Source organism: Boleophthalmus pectinirostris, unplaced genomic scaffold (assembly GCF_026225935.1).
Source record: "Boleophthalmus pectinirostris isolate CB_2022bp ecotype Guang Dong unplaced genomic scaffold, ASM2622593v1 HiC_scaffold_22, whole genome shotgun sequence".
NCBI lineage: Eukaryota > Metazoa > Chordata > Actinopteri > Gobiiformes > Gobiidae > Boleophthalmus > Boleophthalmus pectinirostris.
Window position 1 is genome coordinate 21,667,898 of NW_026571190.1, and position 21,971 is coordinate 21,689,868.

General features: G+C 37.2%; 1 protein-coding gene across 1 annotated transcript; it reads right to left on the reverse strand.

The window, feature by feature from the left end:
* Nucleotides 1-11,436: 11,436 nt before the first annotated feature.
* Nucleotides 11,437-21,585, reverse strand: cxcl12b (chemokine (C-X-C motif) ligand 12b (stromal cell-derived factor 1)). Its single transcript, XM_020931447.2, has 4 exons — nucleotides 21,451-21,585; nucleotides 18,969-19,086; nucleotides 13,607-13,690; nucleotides 11,437-12,053 (listed from the first exon to the last, which is right to left on the reverse strand). The coding sequence occupies exons 1-4, from the start codon at nucleotides 21,515-21,517 to the stop codon at nucleotides 12,014-12,016; spliced, it is 309 nt and encodes a 102-aa protein (XP_020787106.1). The 5' UTR covers nucleotides 21,518-21,585; the 3' UTR covers nucleotides 11,437-12,013.
* Between the last annotated feature and the right edge of the window lie 386 nt (nucleotides 21,586-21,971).

A 21,971-nucleotide genomic window follows, 5' to 3' on the forward strand; every position in this document is an offset into this window, starting at 1 on the left:
ATGAAGTTTTAATGAAATAATTTTTCATTCAGATTTACATTTCTGTTCATTAGCTCCAGTATGGTTTTGGTCATAATCAGATGAATCAAAGGAAGTTGTTTTAATCCTGTCCTTGTCTCGCTTTAGGGATGACCTGCACACATTATGGATGTAGCAGCTGTGGACTGGCGACTATTGGTCCATGTAGTGAAGAGTGAGATGCAACTGAAGCATTGGGGAAAGCACCAGGCCTTATTTTGGTTTATTGGTCCCATGTGGTCCTAAAATCCCCTCCGGGCCACCAAACCTACTCTACACCCTCCCACATATCACAGAGATCATCTGATAAATACTGTTTATATCCTGTTTTTTCTTTAATACTACATTGTGTTCTACTAATGACATTCAGTGACAGTCATGCAAAAAACAGTTCACAACTTGAATTGAGTTGCCTTAAAGATCTAACTCTGCTGTTGAGTGATCGCCAGGTCAGATCCGTGGAGAGGCAGTGCTGCTCAATGTAGGAATGCATGTTGTTCAAGGTATTTTTGAGCAATAAAAACACCTGCAATGCAAAATACATACTTTTAATCTCATATTGTGGAACATTCCAGGCAAAGCACTAACATCTCTATGGAGACAGACAGGTGATGGATTCCCCAGCAGAAAAAGTTACATAGTGCACCTTTAAAATTGTTACACATCAAGTTAAAGGTGAAATAATCTCCAGGACATCAACTATCAGTATCAAGAATCATATTGCTAACTTAACGAATGGTTGAATTTTTGAAAAGCAGGCATCAGTTTTCCCCCAAAAAACAAAAGTGCATTAATTCTATAAATCAAACGATGTGTCAGAGTGCTCTTATCCTGTCTAAGCTATTGTGAATTTTATGACAGATCTGTATCTCACATCCATACATACCCACTTTTGTTGCTCTTTGTTATATATCAGCCCATTCGTCACACATGTCTGCGGCTGGTTCCCAGTGCACACAGCGTACACAGGGGAATAATCTGGTTCTAAGAGATCTATATGAGTTTGTCCTCGTTCACATCTATAATAAGTCTCATAGCTCCCCCAGGATGAGTGCGCACGGAAAACGCAAACCATACCACCCAAGCTACCTCCACGACCTTTGAACTTGGCTTAACACTGTCAAATCACATGCCATGTTTCACCACAGGGGGCAGTCACAGTTCAATCCTGCCTCTCTGTACAGTTTTATTAGTCTTTTCCATAATACTATAAAATATATGGAGACTACTACTATTTTCTGTTGTGTTTGTCCAGCTGTTTAATGGCCATGTCTTTTATTTTTAATACCCGGGTTTCCATCTTATATGGTCATATGTACTGCAGTATATAATATAATGCACAGTATATAATGCAATTCACTTGTTCTCAGTTTAATGCCAACATTATAAAGCTGTCAAGTCATCACTCATGAGACATTTTCTGCTTCTGACATGAGGTTAAGGCCTGAGAACAAGATAAAATCCATCAGTATTTATAGCCAAATTACATGGAGGCCTTGTAAGGAGGTGTCCCTACTTTAATGTCAATATTGTGAGAGTATATAGAACTATGCAGAGATATGTGCCAGGAGACTCTGCCCTCCCTCTTGGAAGCCAAACTAAACAACAGGAGCTTGATATATTTTCAATGCAAGGAGGGTTGGGTAATATAACCAATCATATTATCTTATCACTTTTTTATGCCTAAAATGTATTCATCACATTTTTTATTCAGTATCATTTTTGCAAACAGAGGATTGGCTGTTGACATTTTTGTTAATAAGACCAAAAATACTGATCAAGCAATTGAATCTCCCTTAACTGCATGTCACAGTTTTGGATAAGGGGAGGGTTGTGAATAGCCTGATTCATCAGACAGTTTCACTTCATAGAAACCGTCTGACCTTGTAGCGTTAGAATTTAGAGCCCGACCGATATATCGGCTGGCCGATATTATCGGCCAATATGGGCACCTGGAGACATATCGGCTATCGGCCGATATGCTTGCTGATATGGGCCGATATTTCACGTGGGCATGTTATATCTCGTTATAAAGCTTAGACTCTCTACATTATGTTCATTTAATCCAATTTACAGACAGATAAATGTCATAATATGTGGCTCCGCATCAGTATTTATCTGCGATGTAATTTGTCTGTGTGTGTGTGTCGTACTGTCCCTGAACACACCACCAGAGTGACGTCACTTCACTCGCGTGTGTTTGTTTACACCCGCAGCGGTGCGCAACACTGAGATTATATTCTTTTTCGGACAATCGGTTTGAGTCTGGATTAAAAGGACATTTATTAGTGCAGACTTGTGATGTGAGGAGGAGCCTGTGTGAGCGGTGAGTGTTGGAAATACATCGACTTTGAAGCTAGTTTAGGTGTTGTTAGCGGTTAGTTTTCAATTGGTCTATTGTAAAGTGACTATATTGTCCGTACATTTGTTACTGGACCTGCATTGATATGTAAATGAGCTGTGAATATACGTGTGAATGATCCACATTTATGCATATAATTAACTACCGCGGTGCGCAGCATTTACGGCTAAAGGCTAATAGCGATAGTTACTAACTAGGAGTTATGGGTCGGTCGCGATCGAAGCGGCTCTTAGAGCGAACAGCAGGAGCCTGCTTCTTATTGGGAGCCGTGTTTTCTCTTTTTCTCACTTTTTCTCTTCATGCCGCATGTAGACCTGTAGTTTGACAGCAGCAGCGGCTAAAAACTAAACTTTCAGAAATCTGCGTGTGCATAGGATAAAAAAAAGTGCATATTTGGCTGCAGTTCAGCATAAAACGAATAAACCAGGACTAATCTTGGGTTCGAGTGCAGGAGAGAGATAGAAACCGAGTCCCGACACTCAGTCCTGGTTCAGTTCTGGTTTAGTCCTGTTTTACACATGGTTTAAATCTGTTTTGGTCCTGGTTTAGTCCTTTTTCAGTCCTGGTTCAGTTTTGGTTTAGTCCTGCTTGCAACAAAACAATCTCAAGAGTCGCTTGGGAGCCGAAAGAGCCAGCTGCTTTAGTGAGCCAAGCCAAAAGAGCTGGTTCTCCAAAAAAAACAAAACTGGAATACCCATCACTAGTAGCTAGAATGTGATGCAAAAATGCTATTAGGCCAATCTACTGTATGTAAATATGATGTAAAGAGTCAAAATAACAATAAATGTTGCCTAAATAAACCCAATTTAGAATCCACTAGAGCCAAACCTAAGTTTTTTAATCAATTCAAGATTTACAGTGAATTTTTACATCACTAAATATATCGGTGACTATATCGGCTATCGGCAGCTCCTACTCCCATTATATCGGTTTCATATCGGCCACAACAAAATCCATATCGGTCGGGCTCTATTAGAATTCATTCGCTCGACGGTAGGCAGGTAAATGTTTTATTTAACCAATCGTTACTATTTGGTTGTGACGTATGTAATGCACCGTTAATGGGGCTTAAGCTTTTCCCAAATCCCGTAGGAAGAAGGGCAATAATGTTTTTCCCCTTGATAAAATTCACTGAACATTCTCTTTGTTTCGACTTTAAATCCTCGATCTCGGGAATTGTTGCCAACACAGAATGTACGGCTCTTTGCTGATTGGCTGGTGCCCGAACTCGCACTTCCGGGGTTTTTTGCGAACCATCTAGTGTATTCCGATTCCTGACCTAGTCGCTGGAGAGCTATGAAATTGAGCGGAGGCACTAGGTTGTGAAGGCCTAAAAACTCAAAATGTAAATCACTTGGGATACTAGAACCTTTGACTCTAGGGATTGGCCAAAGTATAACCAATATAAATGTTTCCAGAGCAAGATTCATGTTTTAGTAAAGGGTCTTTCATTTCATTCTCAAGCAGTGAACATGTAATTTAACATGATAAATGACCTGCATGTCACCTGCATGTTATATCCAAAGTAGATCTATGTGTTTACATCCAGTCAATCATGCAACACTCTGAAAATCTCACTACAATGTTGGCCTTCTGAAACACATTTTTAACCCATTTCTAAAGTTAAACAGAAACATATCACTTATTCACACCTTGTATATGACTATACCCTAACCCTTTGTGGGTCAGTCCAGGAAATGTCCCGTCCAATTACACAATGTGCTCCATGTTTTGGGAATAGTGTTTTTTACAATAAGCTAAAACTCTATAAAAAGAGCTATGGGGAAGCAGCCTGATGTTGTTCCTTTTTGTTTTTAAGCTGAACTGACACATTTGGTAACATTATCACTATTTATCTTGGAGTCACATCTGCATAGACCACACAATAAGGTGCGTTTGGAAATTACTTAAACACTTATTTCAATTCAGCCACAAGGGTCACAAGCATGCAAACTGCATCATCATCATCATCATCATCAGCTCTTTATTTCAGACTCAGGGTCCATATAAATCCACTGAGCCACAGGTTGGTGGTGCAATTCCAGCTCAAACAGATGAATGCTGTTGTTTTGCTGTTGGGCAAGACACTAGTGTCTGTGTACATTGGTGTATAAATGTGTGTGAATGAGTGAGTGGTTCCTTAATGTAAAGAGCCTTGAGTGCCTTGAAGGTGGGAAAGCGCTACATAAAAGTGTGACTATATTGGCTGAGCTCCACGAACTCATATAAAAGCATGCATGTAATTTTTGAATGCATCTATTACACTAAATATAAACAAAAAGACCACATGTAAAAGGCAGTGTAAAACAATATACTACAAAAAGTGTAGACATTGTTTATTCGGTACTGTGATGGAGAGCTTCCTTGAGAAAGACAAGATCCCAAGTCTGGGGAGGGTCCCCTACACACTGTACATGTCGCATATAGGCCCAACACAACACATCAAAGCCACTTGCAATAAGACTAAACAATCAAACCTTTGAGCAAAAGCAGTGTCTGTAACTAAGGTTGTCCACAGAGAAAGTGAATTATTATGTGCTTTGGAAAATGTGGATTTGTATGAACTCTGCTCCTAGCATAAGCATAAAATTCTTCCGATAGTTTTAATGGTAAGATGTTAAAATAAATGTTTTTTTCTTGGAATGTCAAATATGTGAACTAGATGCTCTGCTAACACAACACTCTACATTCACTACACTTAATTTAGTGGAATTTGCCAGACTGATTTCTTTGATTTCGAGTGGTTTGCTTGTTATGATAACTAAATGAACAGTAAATAAGTAGCTTAAAATTGACGCCACTCCACGATGGATTTCCATTTAGTAATATTTTCCCAGTCTAAATGAAAACACAGCTTGATAGTGTTCTCCAGTAGTGTTGTAGTTATGCATGTATGATTGTAAACTATATTAGTGGAGCATGCCTGGTAGTGGGGCAGCAGCGGTGTTTTCAGATTGGCCTGAGTACATGTGGATCAGAGCCAGTCTTTGTGTGTGACGTTTGCTGTAATGAGCCATGAATGATGGCCTCCACATGTGCCCTCTGCATTCCCCCTCTGTCATTCCTCCATCACAATACTGATTATGTATCTGCTACCCAAATTTGGAGAGAAATGTGACACTAAAATAAGTAAAATGTGTGTTCTACTATTTCATATTTCATTAAAAGCTATTTCAACTTTCCAAGATCTGTTTTTATGTCTGATAAAGTGGCAAGGCAACACAAGAGGCATTCAAAGTTTTGTCATTTGATTTAGAAATCATTACACAACATTTGACTTGTTTTATTATTTTGCATTATTATGAATAATGTACATCTTTGTTTACATTTGGTCTCTTTAGACTCCCTATGATGAATGTTCACAGCCTCAAACCATACTGAAAGAGATGCATTATGGGATATGTGGTTCATCCATCTTTATTAGTCTCTGGCCATAATCAGTGCCACATTTGCATTTAGATGAACACACATCTGTAATGGCCATTCTCTGGTGGTATTTGTACAGGACCTCTGCAGGGGGCCATGGGGCACCCAGGGGTCAGTGCTCTGCCAGAGGGACCCACTCAAACACACGTGACTGATGAGGGCATTCGGCCGTAGCATGGAAATTAGCAGTAAAAACACAGATTGTAAAGTAAGCGAAGAAGTTTATAGTCTAACTTTCACCATAAAATCAATTCAAAACAAATTTTGATTTGCTTCAATAAAGCAACCACTACACCAAGTGGATGTTCCCAGAAATTCAGCCAAAACTTTTTGCTTGGTTACGCAAAACACTGATTATTAATGGATATTAGTAGAATACATGAATGAGCTCTCAGAATAATTTGCAATGGGCTAAGAAATAATTAATTTGCTCTACCTTTAAATGACCTGTGTCCATTAAAACTACTGGATTTCTGTAAAAGCAAGTAGTTTGGATTATTCTAGTAACTCTTGGAGCTCTGTCTAAATAAGCATGGGCAGCGTCGGACATCCTTCAGTCGTGTGACTGACACACACCACACAGTGTGCTCATGTTGCTGTAACATGTTTCCTATTACTATACTGTACTGAGGCCTAATATCAACCCGTTCTCAATTGTACAGTAAAGGACCTGAAATCACAGAGGATTACCAATAACTCTCTGCACCAGCGGGCAATTTGTAGTCCAACTGGCTCATGTGGTCTGCTTTAAGTCGTCAGAGTTGATGGTCCTGGGTTGTCAGTACGTTTAGAGGCTTGTGGCAAATTACTGATGGCATCACCAGCAAAAAAGGTGTTACTTTGTCAATCCTCTATGCAATCACCTTAATACTGCTTATTTCTTATGAGCATTATAAGTAATTTCAGTAATTTTGACTTTGTTGGCACTGCTTTTTTTGAGTGCTTCCACCTCAAGAATGTTGGTATGTTTTTTTTGTTATTCAGACAGGTGTGTATCTAATTTTGAATACTGTCCCAAAATTAAGTGTGCTTTCTTTTCAAAACCCATAACTACAGACTCTCCAGTAATATCTAATATGATTTACAATTGGCCTCTAGTGAAAAGGTGCATTAAAAAGCATTAAAACTTTGCTTTAATGTTGCTTTAATGTGCAGCAATGACCTTTATTGACATCAACTGACACAACTTGTATGAACATTTCCTTCTCAGTCTTGTCAGATTCAAGTTTGGATCAACCCACTGCACATTTATTTTATTCGCTTCATAATATTTATCAATCTGTAGAGAATTGTTCTTGTTTGCCAAAGCCCTGAACGGGATCAGAGCTTCATGTCACAAAACTCACATTTAAATGGGTTCAGTCCAGTTGTCAACTTTAGCTCAATCACCGCCTCAGCTGAGTAAGCACCAGCAGAAATCCCTTAATCATTTCTGAATGCGCTCAAAAGGCCCAAACAAGTTTCCATGACCCATGTAAACCCCTGGTCCCGGTCCAGAGCCGGTCTCATGTTCTTGGACCTATCCACAGATGGGTCAGAGTGCAGGTTTGTACCATGAAATGAATCCCATCTCCAAGGTTCAGAATTATTAGAGCAGACAGTTTTACAGTTGTGCATGTTCTCTATGGAGCTGAGCAAACACTAGAGCAAATCAAGATGCTGCCAATTAGCTCTGTGCAATGTATCGCATATGTGTCACGTCAGAATATTTTACATATATAGACAGCCTATCCCTAAGATGTCCGGTCGTACATCTGACTCACGCACCTAGAGACTCGAAGTATAATAAATCAAAGCTCTTTATTTTGTAGAGATGTTGATTGAATTTTCCACATTATGGCATTAACGTTAAGCAAGTGACACTATCTGGCTAAATTACAGGTTAGATCTATGGAGAAGTGACTCTGCCTACTATAAGACTGTGCATGTTTACAATTGTAAGTGTATTCTGTAGCACAAAAAATAACAGTAATTGAATAAATGCAAGATAAGATCATTGAAATACCATAGTGTGGAACAACAAACAAGTAGGTGACGTATCCCTCAGAAGAGTAACTAATGCTCCTTTAAGTATAGCTCCTTAATAGTTCATTATGTGTTTTCAGCACACGATTACAAAGCCCTGGACCACAGCATGTTTTCACTGGTGGTCTTGTCTGGAAATTATTTAGTGGAAAATGACAAGTGACACTAAATTATTCATGATACAAGAGCTGGTTTTCCTAATAGTGGAATACATTGTACATTTAACTCCTGTGGACCTGTTAAAATAAGTCTCTGGGGAGTCCTGATTTGGGTTTGTAAAGCTCTTTATCCCACATATACAGCCGCCTTTTATTAACCTCAACTCAGATAACCTAACTCAGTCTCTATTTAACCCAACTGAACCGCACTGATCTATCTCAGCTGTGGCTCCATTTGTTGTAGTTCAGAGCTTTATTTTATTAAGGGCTTTCTGATATCAGATACGCAGTGTGTGACCTAACCACCACTGAACAATGTGTAACTTTGATTTTTTTGTATTCATGAATAAGATATTTTGAGTTATTTTATTGAAATGTACTGCCCTTTTAAAGATATGGGTTAATTCATATTATGTTCAACATTTTGAGAACTTTTCCCCATTCAAAAGATATTTATATTATGTTTTAACCTTTGTATCATCTGGATAACTAAAACATAACTATTATTCTTTATCTTACAAAACAAAAGAGGAGCCACGTCACAATTGGATAGCATTCAACTTTATTAAAAAGAGTATTGTTTCCAAAATACTGACTTTGGTTTACAAAAGGGCTAATACATTTTACATATATACTTGTTTCAGAAGCTGCCTCACAAGAAACTTATAGTGTTAGTAGTGATTCATTGGCCCATTTAGTTATAGCAATTTCGATACATTAAAGGTTCTATATTACACAGAATTGACTCTTGTGAGCTTTTAGCCATGTTAGAATACTGATACCTCCTCAAAAACATACCTGGATGTGTTTTGTTTCATTAACACATGTTTGAGTGATCCTTCATTAGTAGCCTGTCTACCTATCTCCAAAGCTCAAAATGCTTTGTTACACCTTGTGATGTCATGTAGTGATAGTTTTCAAGTTAATAGCTGTATTTTACCTTTAGTTCAGTAGAGACTGGCCATTCTAGGGCTGAAATCAAAATTATTCTAATGAAGATGTAAACACAGTGGAACACTTCCTATGTTACCACCTGACATCACAAGGTGGAACAGAGTATTTTCTGTTTGAGAGAAGAACTCATGTTAAATATGCAGGGTTTGTGTGTTAAACTTATGTGATTGTGAATGAAACAAAACATAACTTTAGGTATGTTTTTTGATGAGGAAATGTAGATTAGAAAACAGTGTAATATGGGCCCTTTAAACAAACTACATTCATGTTGGCAACAGGGTTTGGTAGAGCTTTTTACATGACCAGGTGAGGTTAGACAGTTTGACAATCTTTATATAAAAACAAAATAGTTAGCCGTGACCGATTACATAAATAACTGTAACAGCGCAGATAAGAAAGACCACAGCCGGTGGGACTTCCATGCCAAGTTCACGGTAACAGAGATGCAGAAGTATTTAGTTGAGGCACAGTTTCAGTGGATGTGAAAAGAAAAGCCTGCTGGGTGCGGCAGTGTCCCAATTGAAAGCATATGTTGGATTCATCTCAAAGGTTGAATTGTGGACCTTTGACCGCACATACATCAGCGTGAGTGAGTGGAGACTATAAAAATGCACGTCAAATGTAAGGACGAAGGGGTGACTGAAAACATTTTATTCCTCGTGTTGCTTATAATAAAGTATATCATAACCACAGATAATAATAATGCAATGACTCAAAAGAATGCTATGACTTGTAGTAATATACAATCAAAATGTCTTGTGTGGCTAATGGTCCGGAAACATATTTTCCTGATTTTGTTCATTTGAAAAATGTATCAAAATATTGTGATTTCAAGTCTCTATATTTGAAAAATGATCAATAAATTGCATGTTCTTGCAATATATTCATGGGTTTTCTTCTTGTTGCAGACCCAGTTTTGAGGACTTTTGATATTATTTTTAATATGAATGAGTATTTTGAACCAACAGTCCCAATGTTTCAGTGCTCTGAAACTGATAAATATGTTTAGGTTTTGTTTTTGTAAAATTACATTTAGGACTTTTATTATTTCTACACACAAATGATAATGATGGAAATGATTTTGTATAACTTATGTTGTCTAATTTAATTCTCGATATTAACCATTCATTTAGTTAGAGACTTTTCATAGTCAATAAGATGTGGACTGATCACCTCATAATACAGTTAGTAGCTCTTTCAGAAGAGGATGATCTTTGAATATTGACCAAATTTATCAGCTCTTCCTCGTAGTTATAACCTTCATTTAGTTGCTATCATCTACTGTACATTGCATTAGAAAGCATTTAGTAAGAGTATTCACAATATAAAAATAAACAATTACATATCAAAGAAACATCTCGTAATAAAGTGGCTCAAATATATATATATAATAAAATAAAAACAGACTCCAATCTCACCGCCATCACTATAGTCCCTTTGTCACCTCCATCATGCAGCTGTTACGAATCTATAGCTTTACATTCCTACCAAGGACCGGTGTTGGAACGAAAATACTGCATTTAACTGTACTGATAAAGACGTCAATTCCCTAAATTATATAAACATAATCAATACTAATGGTATGACCAATCAGCTATAACAATGTCCATCAATAAAAGACAGGTTGTCATAATGTTAGAATTGGCGCAGTACTACAGACTAATGGTTTTCACTGAATAAATATTTAGTCTCTCTTTTCCAAATACATGTGGCGTAACAACTGCGATTTCCACCTCATCAAACAAATTCACAATCAAGATCACAACTCTAAAACTGTGACCGTTATAGTTATCAAGCAAAAGTGAAGTACAACATAATGAATCCCTCTTCATATTGAGTACATAAACTGCATATTTTTAGCACCACTAGTTCAGTGCTTAGTATTACCATGCTATCTCTCTTTGTATGCAGCAAGTATATGACATGTAGTAGTATGTCTCCCTGATATTGTCTATGGTCATCTGATACTAGAAAGCTGGGTTGTTGTATAATGAAGGTGGATAAGAAATAGAGTAGATAAGATACAAAGTAGCTGTGATTGGTATTAAACATGCAAAATGTCCCTAGAAACGTATTCATGAACAGTATAAAATAAACATAAGAGTAGTGGAATAACCTGATATGCTGCTGGTCACTACTGGTAAATACTTTTATCACATTATGGTCAGAATATTTTTGTTTGGACGCCAAGTTAAGTATTTAGCATTTTTAAATCTCAGATTGTTTTATCATGGAGCTCAACAGTGACAGCTCGCTCCGATTCTGGAGGTAAATTTCCTGCCACTTTTTCCACAGACATTTCATAAAATTCAAATATTAATAGTTCAAAAACATCACAGAGATTAAGCAGCTGTATAGTACTAATATCTGTAATGTGGTTGTTTTAAGTCCAAAAAGGCAGTTTAAAATGCAAAATTCTGTGAAATGTTTCATTTCAGAAACATATTTTAAATACATTTATGAAAATTATTATATTTTACTTGTGGTCTTTTTTTTTTTTTCCTGGAAAGTATATGAGAAAAAATGAATGGGAAATTTAGTTCTGGAACCATGGGGTGGGGGAGTGGGGTCACTGCTGAGCTCCACTGGGCAGTCATGCCTCTAGTGGTGCATGTCTTTTAGTATGAAAACAATATTAGGCGTTACACTCTTTGAATTGGTCCCTAGCCTGGAAAAACAAAAACAAAACAAAAAACCTACAAAAAACAGTAACCTAAACTGTTTTCAACTAGACTTCCATCAAAATACACAGAAATGGCAGAAAAAAAATCAACTATACATTTAATGGCATAACCATTCATCATGTCGCATGTTCAGATGCTAACAGTCACACCCCATGCTTTTGTAGCTGTACATAGCATTTTTAGGTCTCTTCATGGTTCACAGTTAGACTTGAGTTAAGACTGTGGGTGGTGGAGTTTGATGTTGAAGTGCTGTTTTGAAGGCAGTCCAGCAGAGAGGTGGTGGTGCATACAGCATGTTTAAATACATCCATAGCAGTGATAAGGAGGAGGAGGTATATAGGGTTCACCCTGGAGTAACCATGGCCGACGCACTAGGCTGTCAGAAGTTACAGCTTCTTGTTGTTGCGTCTTCTGGACTTCTTCACTCTGAAATAGAAAGATTTGATTGTTTCTTCCATAATTACTGCAATTTTGAGTTGAACTGTGGGGAATAAAAGCCCAACTATTCATTTTCACACCCATATTTCAATATGGCTAATTCTCATGTCCAACAGTATTTTCTACCGCACGTCAGATCAAGTTCACCACTGGATTAAGGAGTACATTATTGAAGTCATCATTGTAAATACTGGTGGGATGACTTTGTTCCAAAATAATTATGTGAAAGATATGACAAGGGTCACTGCTGCTTTGAACTAGTGCATTCCTTAAGCAAGACACTTTACCCATCTGTCCCAGTACAGTATATGAATGTGGTGAACAAGTAATTGGTGGTTCCCACAGAGGCTGATGCAGGTTAGCAACCTTGGTTCCATTTGCCTGCCCCATGGCAGCTGTGGCTATAGTCATTTACCAGTGAATGAATAATGAGCTGTAAAGTGATTTGGGTGTTTGGCAAGGTTGACATATTCTGTCAAATATATTTAAAAAATGAACCAAAAAACTCAACAATGAAGCATGTAAATGCTCTGATTTGTTTCAGTTCTAATGTACCACCTCGAGTGTTTATGATGTAGTGAATAACAGACGTGCCGTGGGGCCATAATCACCTCCAGGCAAATTATACTCACATTATTTTACGAGGCCTGCACCATTTTTAACTGCGCTGCTTGTTAAAGTTGGAGCAGTTTACTGTGAACATGTTCTATACTGCTAATATGCCAAAAATGTTTTTGTTCTGGTGCTGAATATGACTCTTTGGACATATTAAGGCTTTTGATGGCGCCACAAATTCTGATGTTTCACATTCACAGTGGTTATACCAATTTTCAAAAAGTGACTTTAATATCTTTATAATCTCTCAACAAAGTATTTCCAAACCAAGTCTGAACAATCTGATTAAACAAATACGCAAAAAGGCTGTGTGATATGGCAAAAATATATCACAATATTCTTCCTAGTACTGATCAAATGAGTTCATTTTAACTGTGTTTGATTTTTTTTCTTTCCAAAAACACCCACAAATGTTTTTAGGGTTATCATTTCCAAACACAAATAAGATAAGAGTTTTAATCATGCAATTTAACAGCATTAGTAGATTTTTTTTCCCCACCTTGTTTTACTTTCTAAAACAAGTGTTTTTACTGGCACAGGGATGGCTCTTGATCTCTTGATTAAAAAGAGGCAAGTAGAGCATTGACATTTGACTAAAACATTCTATTAATTGCTGTACTTTTTTCTTTCATTCACTTTATAATTTCTGACTAATTTCTGGAAAAAATACAGCTCTCAAGTTGACATTTCTCACATTCAACTTGTGCATGCTACATTACAAATGGTCCGTTCGTGTAGACTGCGCTGACAGCCTGTAGATTTAGCCTTGTGCTAATAATCTCACAGATAATCCTTCACTCATTGTGTACATTTCAAAGAGAAACTGGCAGCTCCTGAGGTTTATGTTTTCTTAAGTGGCACTCGGGTCGACTAAAGCACTAGATTTATGCCTGAACAGTGTGAGGTGCGAGTGTGTACTTTCTTACTTGTTAATGGCATTCTTTAAGTACTGCTGAAGCCACTTGGTCTCCGGGTTGATGCACACTTCCCTGTTGTTCTTAAGCTTGGCTCTGTAGAGGAAGAAACCATGAAGGTGAATATCCAAATGGTAAAAGGACACTTAAGGTAACTGGAGCAACTTAGCAAATATTTAATAATTTCACGAAGTGCTTAACTCTATTTGCTAAATCTTATCTAAATTTACACATTACACATGCATTGGGTGATAAAACACTTTACCCCAAGATAACTTCAACAAAAATGAAAAACATGGACTGAACTCCTACAGCACATCTAAAACTAAGTCCAAGGATCATCACTTTAAAGCTGTCACTATATTGCGTGAACTAGACCCATAAACATTTAATTTAGTTTTCAAAATCTCAACAACGCCTTGGTTAAACGAGGCATATCCTACTATATGTCAAAACTTAATCCAGGGATTAGAGAGTTTAACTGTATGTCATAGGGCTGTTGGTGGTGAGTCCCAGCTGGCTGTTTTCAGACTCAAGGACAGTTCCTTATAAAGCTGTCCAATAACAACTTGGCCAACATCTTTGATCATGATTTTGCAAGAAAACCAAAAGCTTAGCTGCGGATCAGACAAAATGTTTAACCACAAAACCAAAACAATGGAAGAAATTCAGAATAAATTGGGTCTTTTTGTTCATCAGCCACCACAAAAGCTTACAACTATCAACTTTATGCCAGTTCAAAGCCTGGATAAATTTAAAAGTGTGTGTGACTGTGTGTGAGAAAGACAACCTAAGCCAAATAAATTCTGTTTATTTTTGCAGAGCCCAAAATCCCCACAGCAGTTGCCTCTAAAGGCTTCAAAAAAAGGGAATTTAAAGTGATATATGAAGAGTTAATTTGCAAAAAAAAACCCCAGATAAGTTCTGTTTTTTAAAAGTGATCGGAGGTTTACTCTTTGTATAGAAATGCTAGCCAAAATCTTAACTTATTTTATAGCAATCTAAGTACTATTCCATCTCTCCTTGATAAAAGCTGCTGTATGTTATTTTCATTGATAATATTTGTTGAAAATTGTAAAAAATTGAAAAATACTTTCTTTTGCCAGTTTGTTTTTGCAATTGAGCTCTTCATATGTACTCCAGCTAAGAGCAGCACCATTACCGTTATATACAGTGCCATCACTAAAACTATCACTACTAATATTAGGCTTCAACTAACTACTTACTATTCACTGGATTGTCAATTGTCTCCAAAACTGTCTTGAAATGTTCCCATCTATGCTTTGTTTAACTGCCTGAGCGGCCTTCTTCCAGAACACAGAGGCCTTGTCTCACGCAGCGCCTCATAGGAGCCGTACTGAGTGAGGTTTTGAGCTAAATATTTATGAGCTGACTTGTGTGTTATCAGAATGACGTTCAGATGAGGAGTTGAGTGGGAGGCCAGCGGGGTTTGGAGGATCTGACGACACATTTCAAAAACATGTGGATCTGACGCCTCGGTGGCAAAAGGTCCCGGGTGTGAGTGAGTGCGAGGCCTGGCACCTCCGGTCTATCTGTCCTCCTCAAACCATCAAAACATCCCCTGCTCCCTACACGGCTTTATGATGTCTGTAATATGGTTCGAATTACAAAGTTTAATGTAACAGTAGCATGTTTGTGAATATAGACAGACCCTTTCGCCACTTCTCTGCTCAATGATGGAATGAATGGGAGGGATTTTACTATCTTTCTATATTTTTTATTTTTGCTTGTACATATACATTTATATAATTATGCCTTATCTGACACCAAGCTAGACTACTACTACTACTACTTCACTACTTATTTATCTGTGTCCAAATATTTTCTCTTATGAATCTATGAAATTTGTCTATCTTAATTGAAACTTTTTAATGGAAATGATTAATCTTGGTGTCCCTACTGTATGTATTTGTGTATTTACAGTATATTCTATTTAGTCTATTTTTATTCAAAAATCTTATTTTATGCATGTGCTTATTTTAGTTCTATATTGTACTATTACTTTTCATTGCTTTATGCTGAACCATTTCAACAAAACTAATTCCTAGTCGTGGCTTTTGTTCACTGAGTGACGATAGCTTTTTCAGATTTTTTCAACTACCTAATTTGATTACTGTAATAGTGTAATTCTGCAATTAATATGATTTTTTTCATATATAATCAAAATTGCCTTTTGATCTAATCTAATCTAATCTTAGTCAACATCTTTTGTCATTTTGGTGTATTTCATGATTTGTTAGAACTAACTGGTTTTGTTTGCTTTTAGAGTCAATCAATTCTTCTCAAATCCTAATATTCCTTTAACACACACCTCATATAAGCTACATATCACAGCATGTATTTACATTTCTAATACTTTCTGCTTTCAGGCCTTAACCTGTAAGTTTTAGCCACACAGACCAGACATCAACCCTGCAGTCCCACATCTCTGTAACAGTGTTTACCTTTGCCTCCCTCCTTCCTGCTTTTGTTTTATTAGGGGTGGCCCTGCTCATCTCCTCCTGTTTTGTGTTTTGATGTGTCTGCCTGTTTGGCCTGTCTGGGAGAGGGGTCTGGACCAGCTGACACAGACCCCCCTTTGTCCTAATTGACTTGGCTGGAATTTGGGCACTGGGGTTCCACTAGCAGCAGGTAGTAATTACTTGACAGTGAGTTAAGACCAACTACATACTGGGATGGCCGAATGTGATGGGACGAGGTCGGGGAGAACGGGGGTGGGGGAGAGCAGGGGTAGTGTTACGGGCCTGTCTTTCATCTGTTCTGAAAAGAGATATAAAGATTTGCCTCCTGTGGATAGGTGTGGCCATGGATGACTCAATTGTCTTTTTTTTTTTTTTTACCATTAACCACAACTTTTTTTTTTTCAATTTCTCATATCTTCACCCTAATGTTGTGCGATTATAGGAGATTTTTGGCATTTTTATGCAATACAATAATAACTGAGTTGTAGAGGTGGAATAAAGAAGTTCATTCTGCTATTTATTTGTTGCAGCTCAGGCCTTTTAATGATACTGTATGTACTTTGTCTAAAAACTGGTTTACTAGAATTATTCTCCTTTGTGTAAGTAGCATAAAGTGGTTTCAGTATTATCTTTTATTTTAGTATTTCTCTGTAGCAAGATATCATGCTTCAAAATTTGTGTTCGTGACAGGACTCTGGACAATGAATTTTGCAATGTATAGTTAAACAGACAAATACATGATTTATTGATCCCCAATGAAATTCACAGCTCAGCAGCAGCTACATACTGTAGAAACAAACATAGCAACATGTAAAGATGTATTAAAAGTATAGTGGCTTGGTAGAAAATAATCATATGAATGTATAAAATGTCAACACAACTGTGCCAGTCCCAAGCCTGGCTGGATTTGTGGAAAGTTGAGTGATAGCACCAAGAGGCCTTTTTGTGAAATGAATGGGCAATACCTTAATATGTTTTCTGAAATGTAGTAAAGTTACAATTATGACGTAATTGCTGGCTTTCACATGAAATCACACCATTTTATAGGCCTGTAATGTTTAATACATATGGGGGCAACTAAATTTAATGTTGTTAAAATGCAGATTTTTATGGTTACACAGCAAGTTAGAGTTTAGTCACTAATAGAAATGATCAGGTTCAACATTTGTGAATTTTTCTTTTAGATACTTCTCATAAGAATACCATCTAATCAATGAAACATCAGTACTGTGGTGAAACTAAAATGCACTACAACTTAAAATAAAAATGTACAAAACAGATATGTACTTGCACGTAATACTCTGAGGTTTTCTCTCAGTACAGTACAGTCTCAAGGCGACTATGAGGCACAATGGGTCACTCGTGAGACAAAGAAAATCGCATTGACCTATAGTTATTGCTTCCTTCATGACACAAACCCAACTCCGGCCATTAACACTTTCTCTGGAATGTCACAAAAGAATGGAAGGATATAGCAGACATATATTATGTTTTGTCAAATAATATACCGGCAAAATGTATAAGTGAATATGAATTAAACATATTAAATGTATTTCTCTATCTATGGCCATAGTAAGAGTTCAATATAGCAAAAACAGACTGCTTTTTGGAAAATTGCCAAAAGATTCGTTTCTGTTTTTTTTTGTCAAGAAGGAATAATATTTTGACAGTAATAAAATATATAACTACACTAGGAACTACAACTACAAGCCTCCAATGACTTTTTCAAACGGCACTTATCTGTTTTTGCAAATGAACTCCTCACATTTTCAAGTGTAACCTGTTTGGAAACCACTGATAGATTTTATTTTATTTTTTTCCCAGTAGTAAAACATGTTATTGGGCATGAGACTGCAGTACAATGCCTCAAACTGCACGTAGTCCCTCTAAACTGTTGCTCATATCTGCAGATGGATCAGAGCGATATGACCCTAATATAACTCTCTGTCAGAGCGGACTCTGGTTCATGAGGTGTGAATAAGACGCCACGCTCAGGTACGGCCAGGTATTTGGGTATGGGGTGTGGCGTATAAGTATTTATTACACAGTGGGGACTAAAATGGGGACCTGGCTCATGTATGAGGCCAAGAATCTGGTCCTTATGATGTAAATGCTTTATTGTTTGATCAAAAATGTGATTTAAAGTGAAGTACTGAGTTGAGGTTAGGGTTTAGGATAAAGTTAGGCACATAGTAATTAAGGTTATTATCAGTGTCCAGGAAATAAATGTATGAGCCATATCAAATTTCTGATAATATTTGTGGTATTTGGATGTTATGAAATGTTCACCTGGCTCTCCCTGAACACTGCCCTGGAGAAACACTTTTGGCTCTTCTTGTCCTCAAACTGCCCCTGCTGACCCTCCTGTTAAACTGCACTGAGACTTTTGACTGAGACAAAGGTGACAGAAGTGCAGTGTAAAACTTCAGCAAAACTTGAATTTCCCTTGGGATCAATAACGTACCTCTTTGTCTTTCTAATTATGCATGCACTGCTGCTGATCTTCATCTTATTTGTGAGGGGAGGCAGGCAAAGATTATGACTAAAGAGACAAAAAATGCAAACTGTCTGAGGCACTCTGTCTTTGATAGTTGCTCAGATTCACGCCAAGAGATTGTGATGAATTTCTATCAGTAAAACCTGGGGCAACTTAAACACCAACCGCGGAGGCTCTGGAGAGGATTAACTAATAGTGAAAAAGATAATATGTGAGGAAGGTAATCAGAATTTATAGCTATAACTTGAATAGCTCGAAACAGTTGAGTACAAATGATATAAAAGCCTTTGTTAAGCAGATAAACTGTCAAATTGTTATCACATTTTTTTCCCTTTTATATCGTGTGTGTGTATGTGTGTGTGTGGTAACAGGTTGATGTGTGCAGAGGACTCACATGACTTGAAAGGGGCAGTTGGGTGTATGCAGAAACTTGAGCTCTCTGATGCTCCTCTGTGGGACCGTGTTCAGAGTGGAGCGGCACCAGCAGCGCTCTACCAGGCTGATGGGCTTCGCTGGAGAGACACAAAACACACACAATATTATGGACAAATGTTATAGAAAAATATGCTGATTCTTAAATAATGTTTTTAATTGACCAGTGTAAATGACTGAGTGGGTAAATTCATAAAATACAATATACAACGTTAACAAAACTTGGACTGAATGGTCTGGGTAAAATCTAGTCAGGTGTGATGTGAAAATTCAAACAATGAGTAAGTGGCATATAGTTTTAATATTGTAGTTAATTATGATTTTCCTATGGCAATATATGATACTTCAATGTGTTTTATTGGTTTTATTATGACAGGCTTAGTTGGACCTAATTTTTTAGCAGCGATATTATATTTTCACATTTTCACATGATTTTCACAATTTGTATGTTGTTTGTTTTTTAATATAAATCTACTTATTTTTTCTATGATCTTATACTGCATCACTTGGACAAAACAGATAATGGACAAACTTAAGTGTTCAGTCTGCTTTAACAAAACCTGGGACCCTATGACTTTACTTGCTCCTGTCCAAACAACAAGGCGCTCATTAAAAAGAGATTAGACCTATTCTTTCTTTGCGTTCACGAGGCATTCACTGCCCTCTCATACACGAGGGCCCTCCACAAGCAATCTACAATTTTTGGACTGATTTGTAAAAGGCACTCCAGCCCCAACCCTGTTCACCTCCACTCAACAAATACTACTCAACCAACTTGGTGCAAATTATCGCAGTGTTTCTATGGATGCGTACTCACAACACATGTTATAACAATAGAGAGAGCAATGGTGAGATGCAATGCACAAAATAACTGAACACATTTAAGTACAATAATTAAATGTAGGTTTAATTGTAAAGTAATAACGGTCAATGGATGTTTGAGGTATACAATCATCTTAAAGTGTTTTAATTCACAAACTGAATAGTTACATTGGTGCAAAGTATTGCTTAAAGATTGACTGCGTTTCCAACTCTTTGAAATACCATTGCCAGATGATGATTGTAGATGAAGTAAAAGGATGAAATTACACATTCTGCCTTATATCAGGGTGAATGGACATCAAAGAGAGCAGCTTTTAAAAGTAGTCAGTCAAATGTAGCAAATTGAATAATAAAAAAACCCTTACTGATTACTGATATTATTTAGTTTCTACTTCTATCCATAGGTATCAAAGTGATAGAAAAATATGTGGGCAGAGCAGTTAATAATTTAAAACAGACAATTTTATCGTCTGAATGTAAAAAAAATCCTCGAAATGTGGAAGCTGAAACCCACGTATTCTCTTTTACTGCAGTAATACTACTACAATTGATTTTCTCTTCCTATTTTCTATTTACAGTCTATGTACTCTGAACATTATTGATTAGTTCGTGGTCATCCTCCAAACTCACATCAGCCACACCAGAATCTTTAACATATCTTTGTTGTGACTTTCCTCCACAAATGGTAAATCCTCTCTTATATCACACTAATGATCCCGGCCTATTCACAGCTTCATTCTCATGCAAAAAAGCAAATCATTATAACACGCAGCAATGCCAAGGCAGGAAAGCAGATAGCATTGTTTATCTCTAATTAGAAAGTCATTAAACCAAAACAAATACACACATTAAAAATGTTAAATATGCCGGACTCCACAGGACCAAAATAACAAGATTAGCATAAGGCATAAGGTGGTGTGGGCAGTTGACACACGCAGAGGTGGAAATGTGGGGCAGTGCCAAGAGGCTTAACATGAGATTTAACATGAGATTTAAGATTAATTTGGATTAATTTGGATTTATACAAGAAAATCATGCACATTACACACAAAGGGTTTAAGAGGCTCACGTGAGGCAATGCCACTCTATACGTGAAGATCTTTGAACCCACCAAGCAAATTTAATTACATTTTTTGGAATTAGTATAGCTGGTTTTTGTAGCAATTTTGTAATGAAATTGTAAAATTTAAATCATTTTACAATATGCAGTCAGTGTAGTGAACACATTGATAAATCTCTATATGCCGATAAACCCAAATTTTATGGGAAAGTACAGTACTTTCTAATTCCAATCAATAAATTAATACATATAGAAAAGCAAATCTTGTTTGTAAATTTCCACAATATATTCAGATAACTAGAGATTTCAGTTCATTTGAAAACAGTGCTCAAAATGTTAAACTGTGTCTACAAAGAATAAGAAAAGCAACAAAGCAAAAATGTTTTAACTTTGTAAACTTGTAACTTCTAATTTACACAAAAATATTAATGTTATTTTTTTATCATAAATTACAAAAAGCACTTATTGTTCCAAACCATGCAACCTTTCACTCACACTTTACTGAAGGTTTTACAAAATTAACTATTAAACTAATATTAGTATCAGTAATTCTTTGACTCACCAGTGGTCAGCGGCGTGTGGGTGGCCAGGAGCAGCAGTGCCACGAGCGGCAGCAGTTTGACATCCATGTCGTCAGGTCACTGTGAGAAGAGCTCTGTGTCTGTGTCTGATACTATCCCGGCTACAACTGAGCCCGCAGCTCCACTCTCCTCTGTTAAATCTACTGAGGAAGGAGCCCTACCACTTTCTCAGGACGGGCCCATAGGGGGAGAGAGAGGGGGGGGGGTCACAGTGTGAGGAGGGGAGGGGTCACAGGGACTTCCTCGATTGTGAATGTGTTGGCTCTGTATCAAGGAGAAAGTCTGGGGGGAATTCTCGCATTGTTTCTGTCCATTTGAGTGTGTAACTGCTGTCCGTGCCCCTTCTATTACACTGTGCAACTTTGTAATGTATGTCATTGGAATTCACAGGTTTTGTGTATTTTTGTGCCCTTGCTGTGCCCTCTCCCATCTGGCATCCATTCATATCCTGCTTTATGTCTTTATTAGCCTTTTTTAGAACACTGTCTCCCATGGTGAATAA

Excerpts from the sequence above, each read along its gene's own strand:
- cxcl12b (XM_020931447.2), bottom strand. The coding sequence starts at position 21,517 with ATGGATGTCAAACTGCTGCCGCTCGTGGCACTGCTGCTCCTGGCCACC. Across the intron at positions 19,087-21,450 it reads CCACACGCCGCTGACCACTG|CGAAGCCCATCAGCCTGGTA; the intron begins GTGAGTCAAAGA and ends GTGTCTCTCCAG. Across the intron at positions 13,691-18,968 it reads AACTGCCCCTTTCAAGTCAT|AGCCAAGCTTAAGAACAACA; the intron begins GTGAGTCCTCTG and ends CTTCCTCTACAG.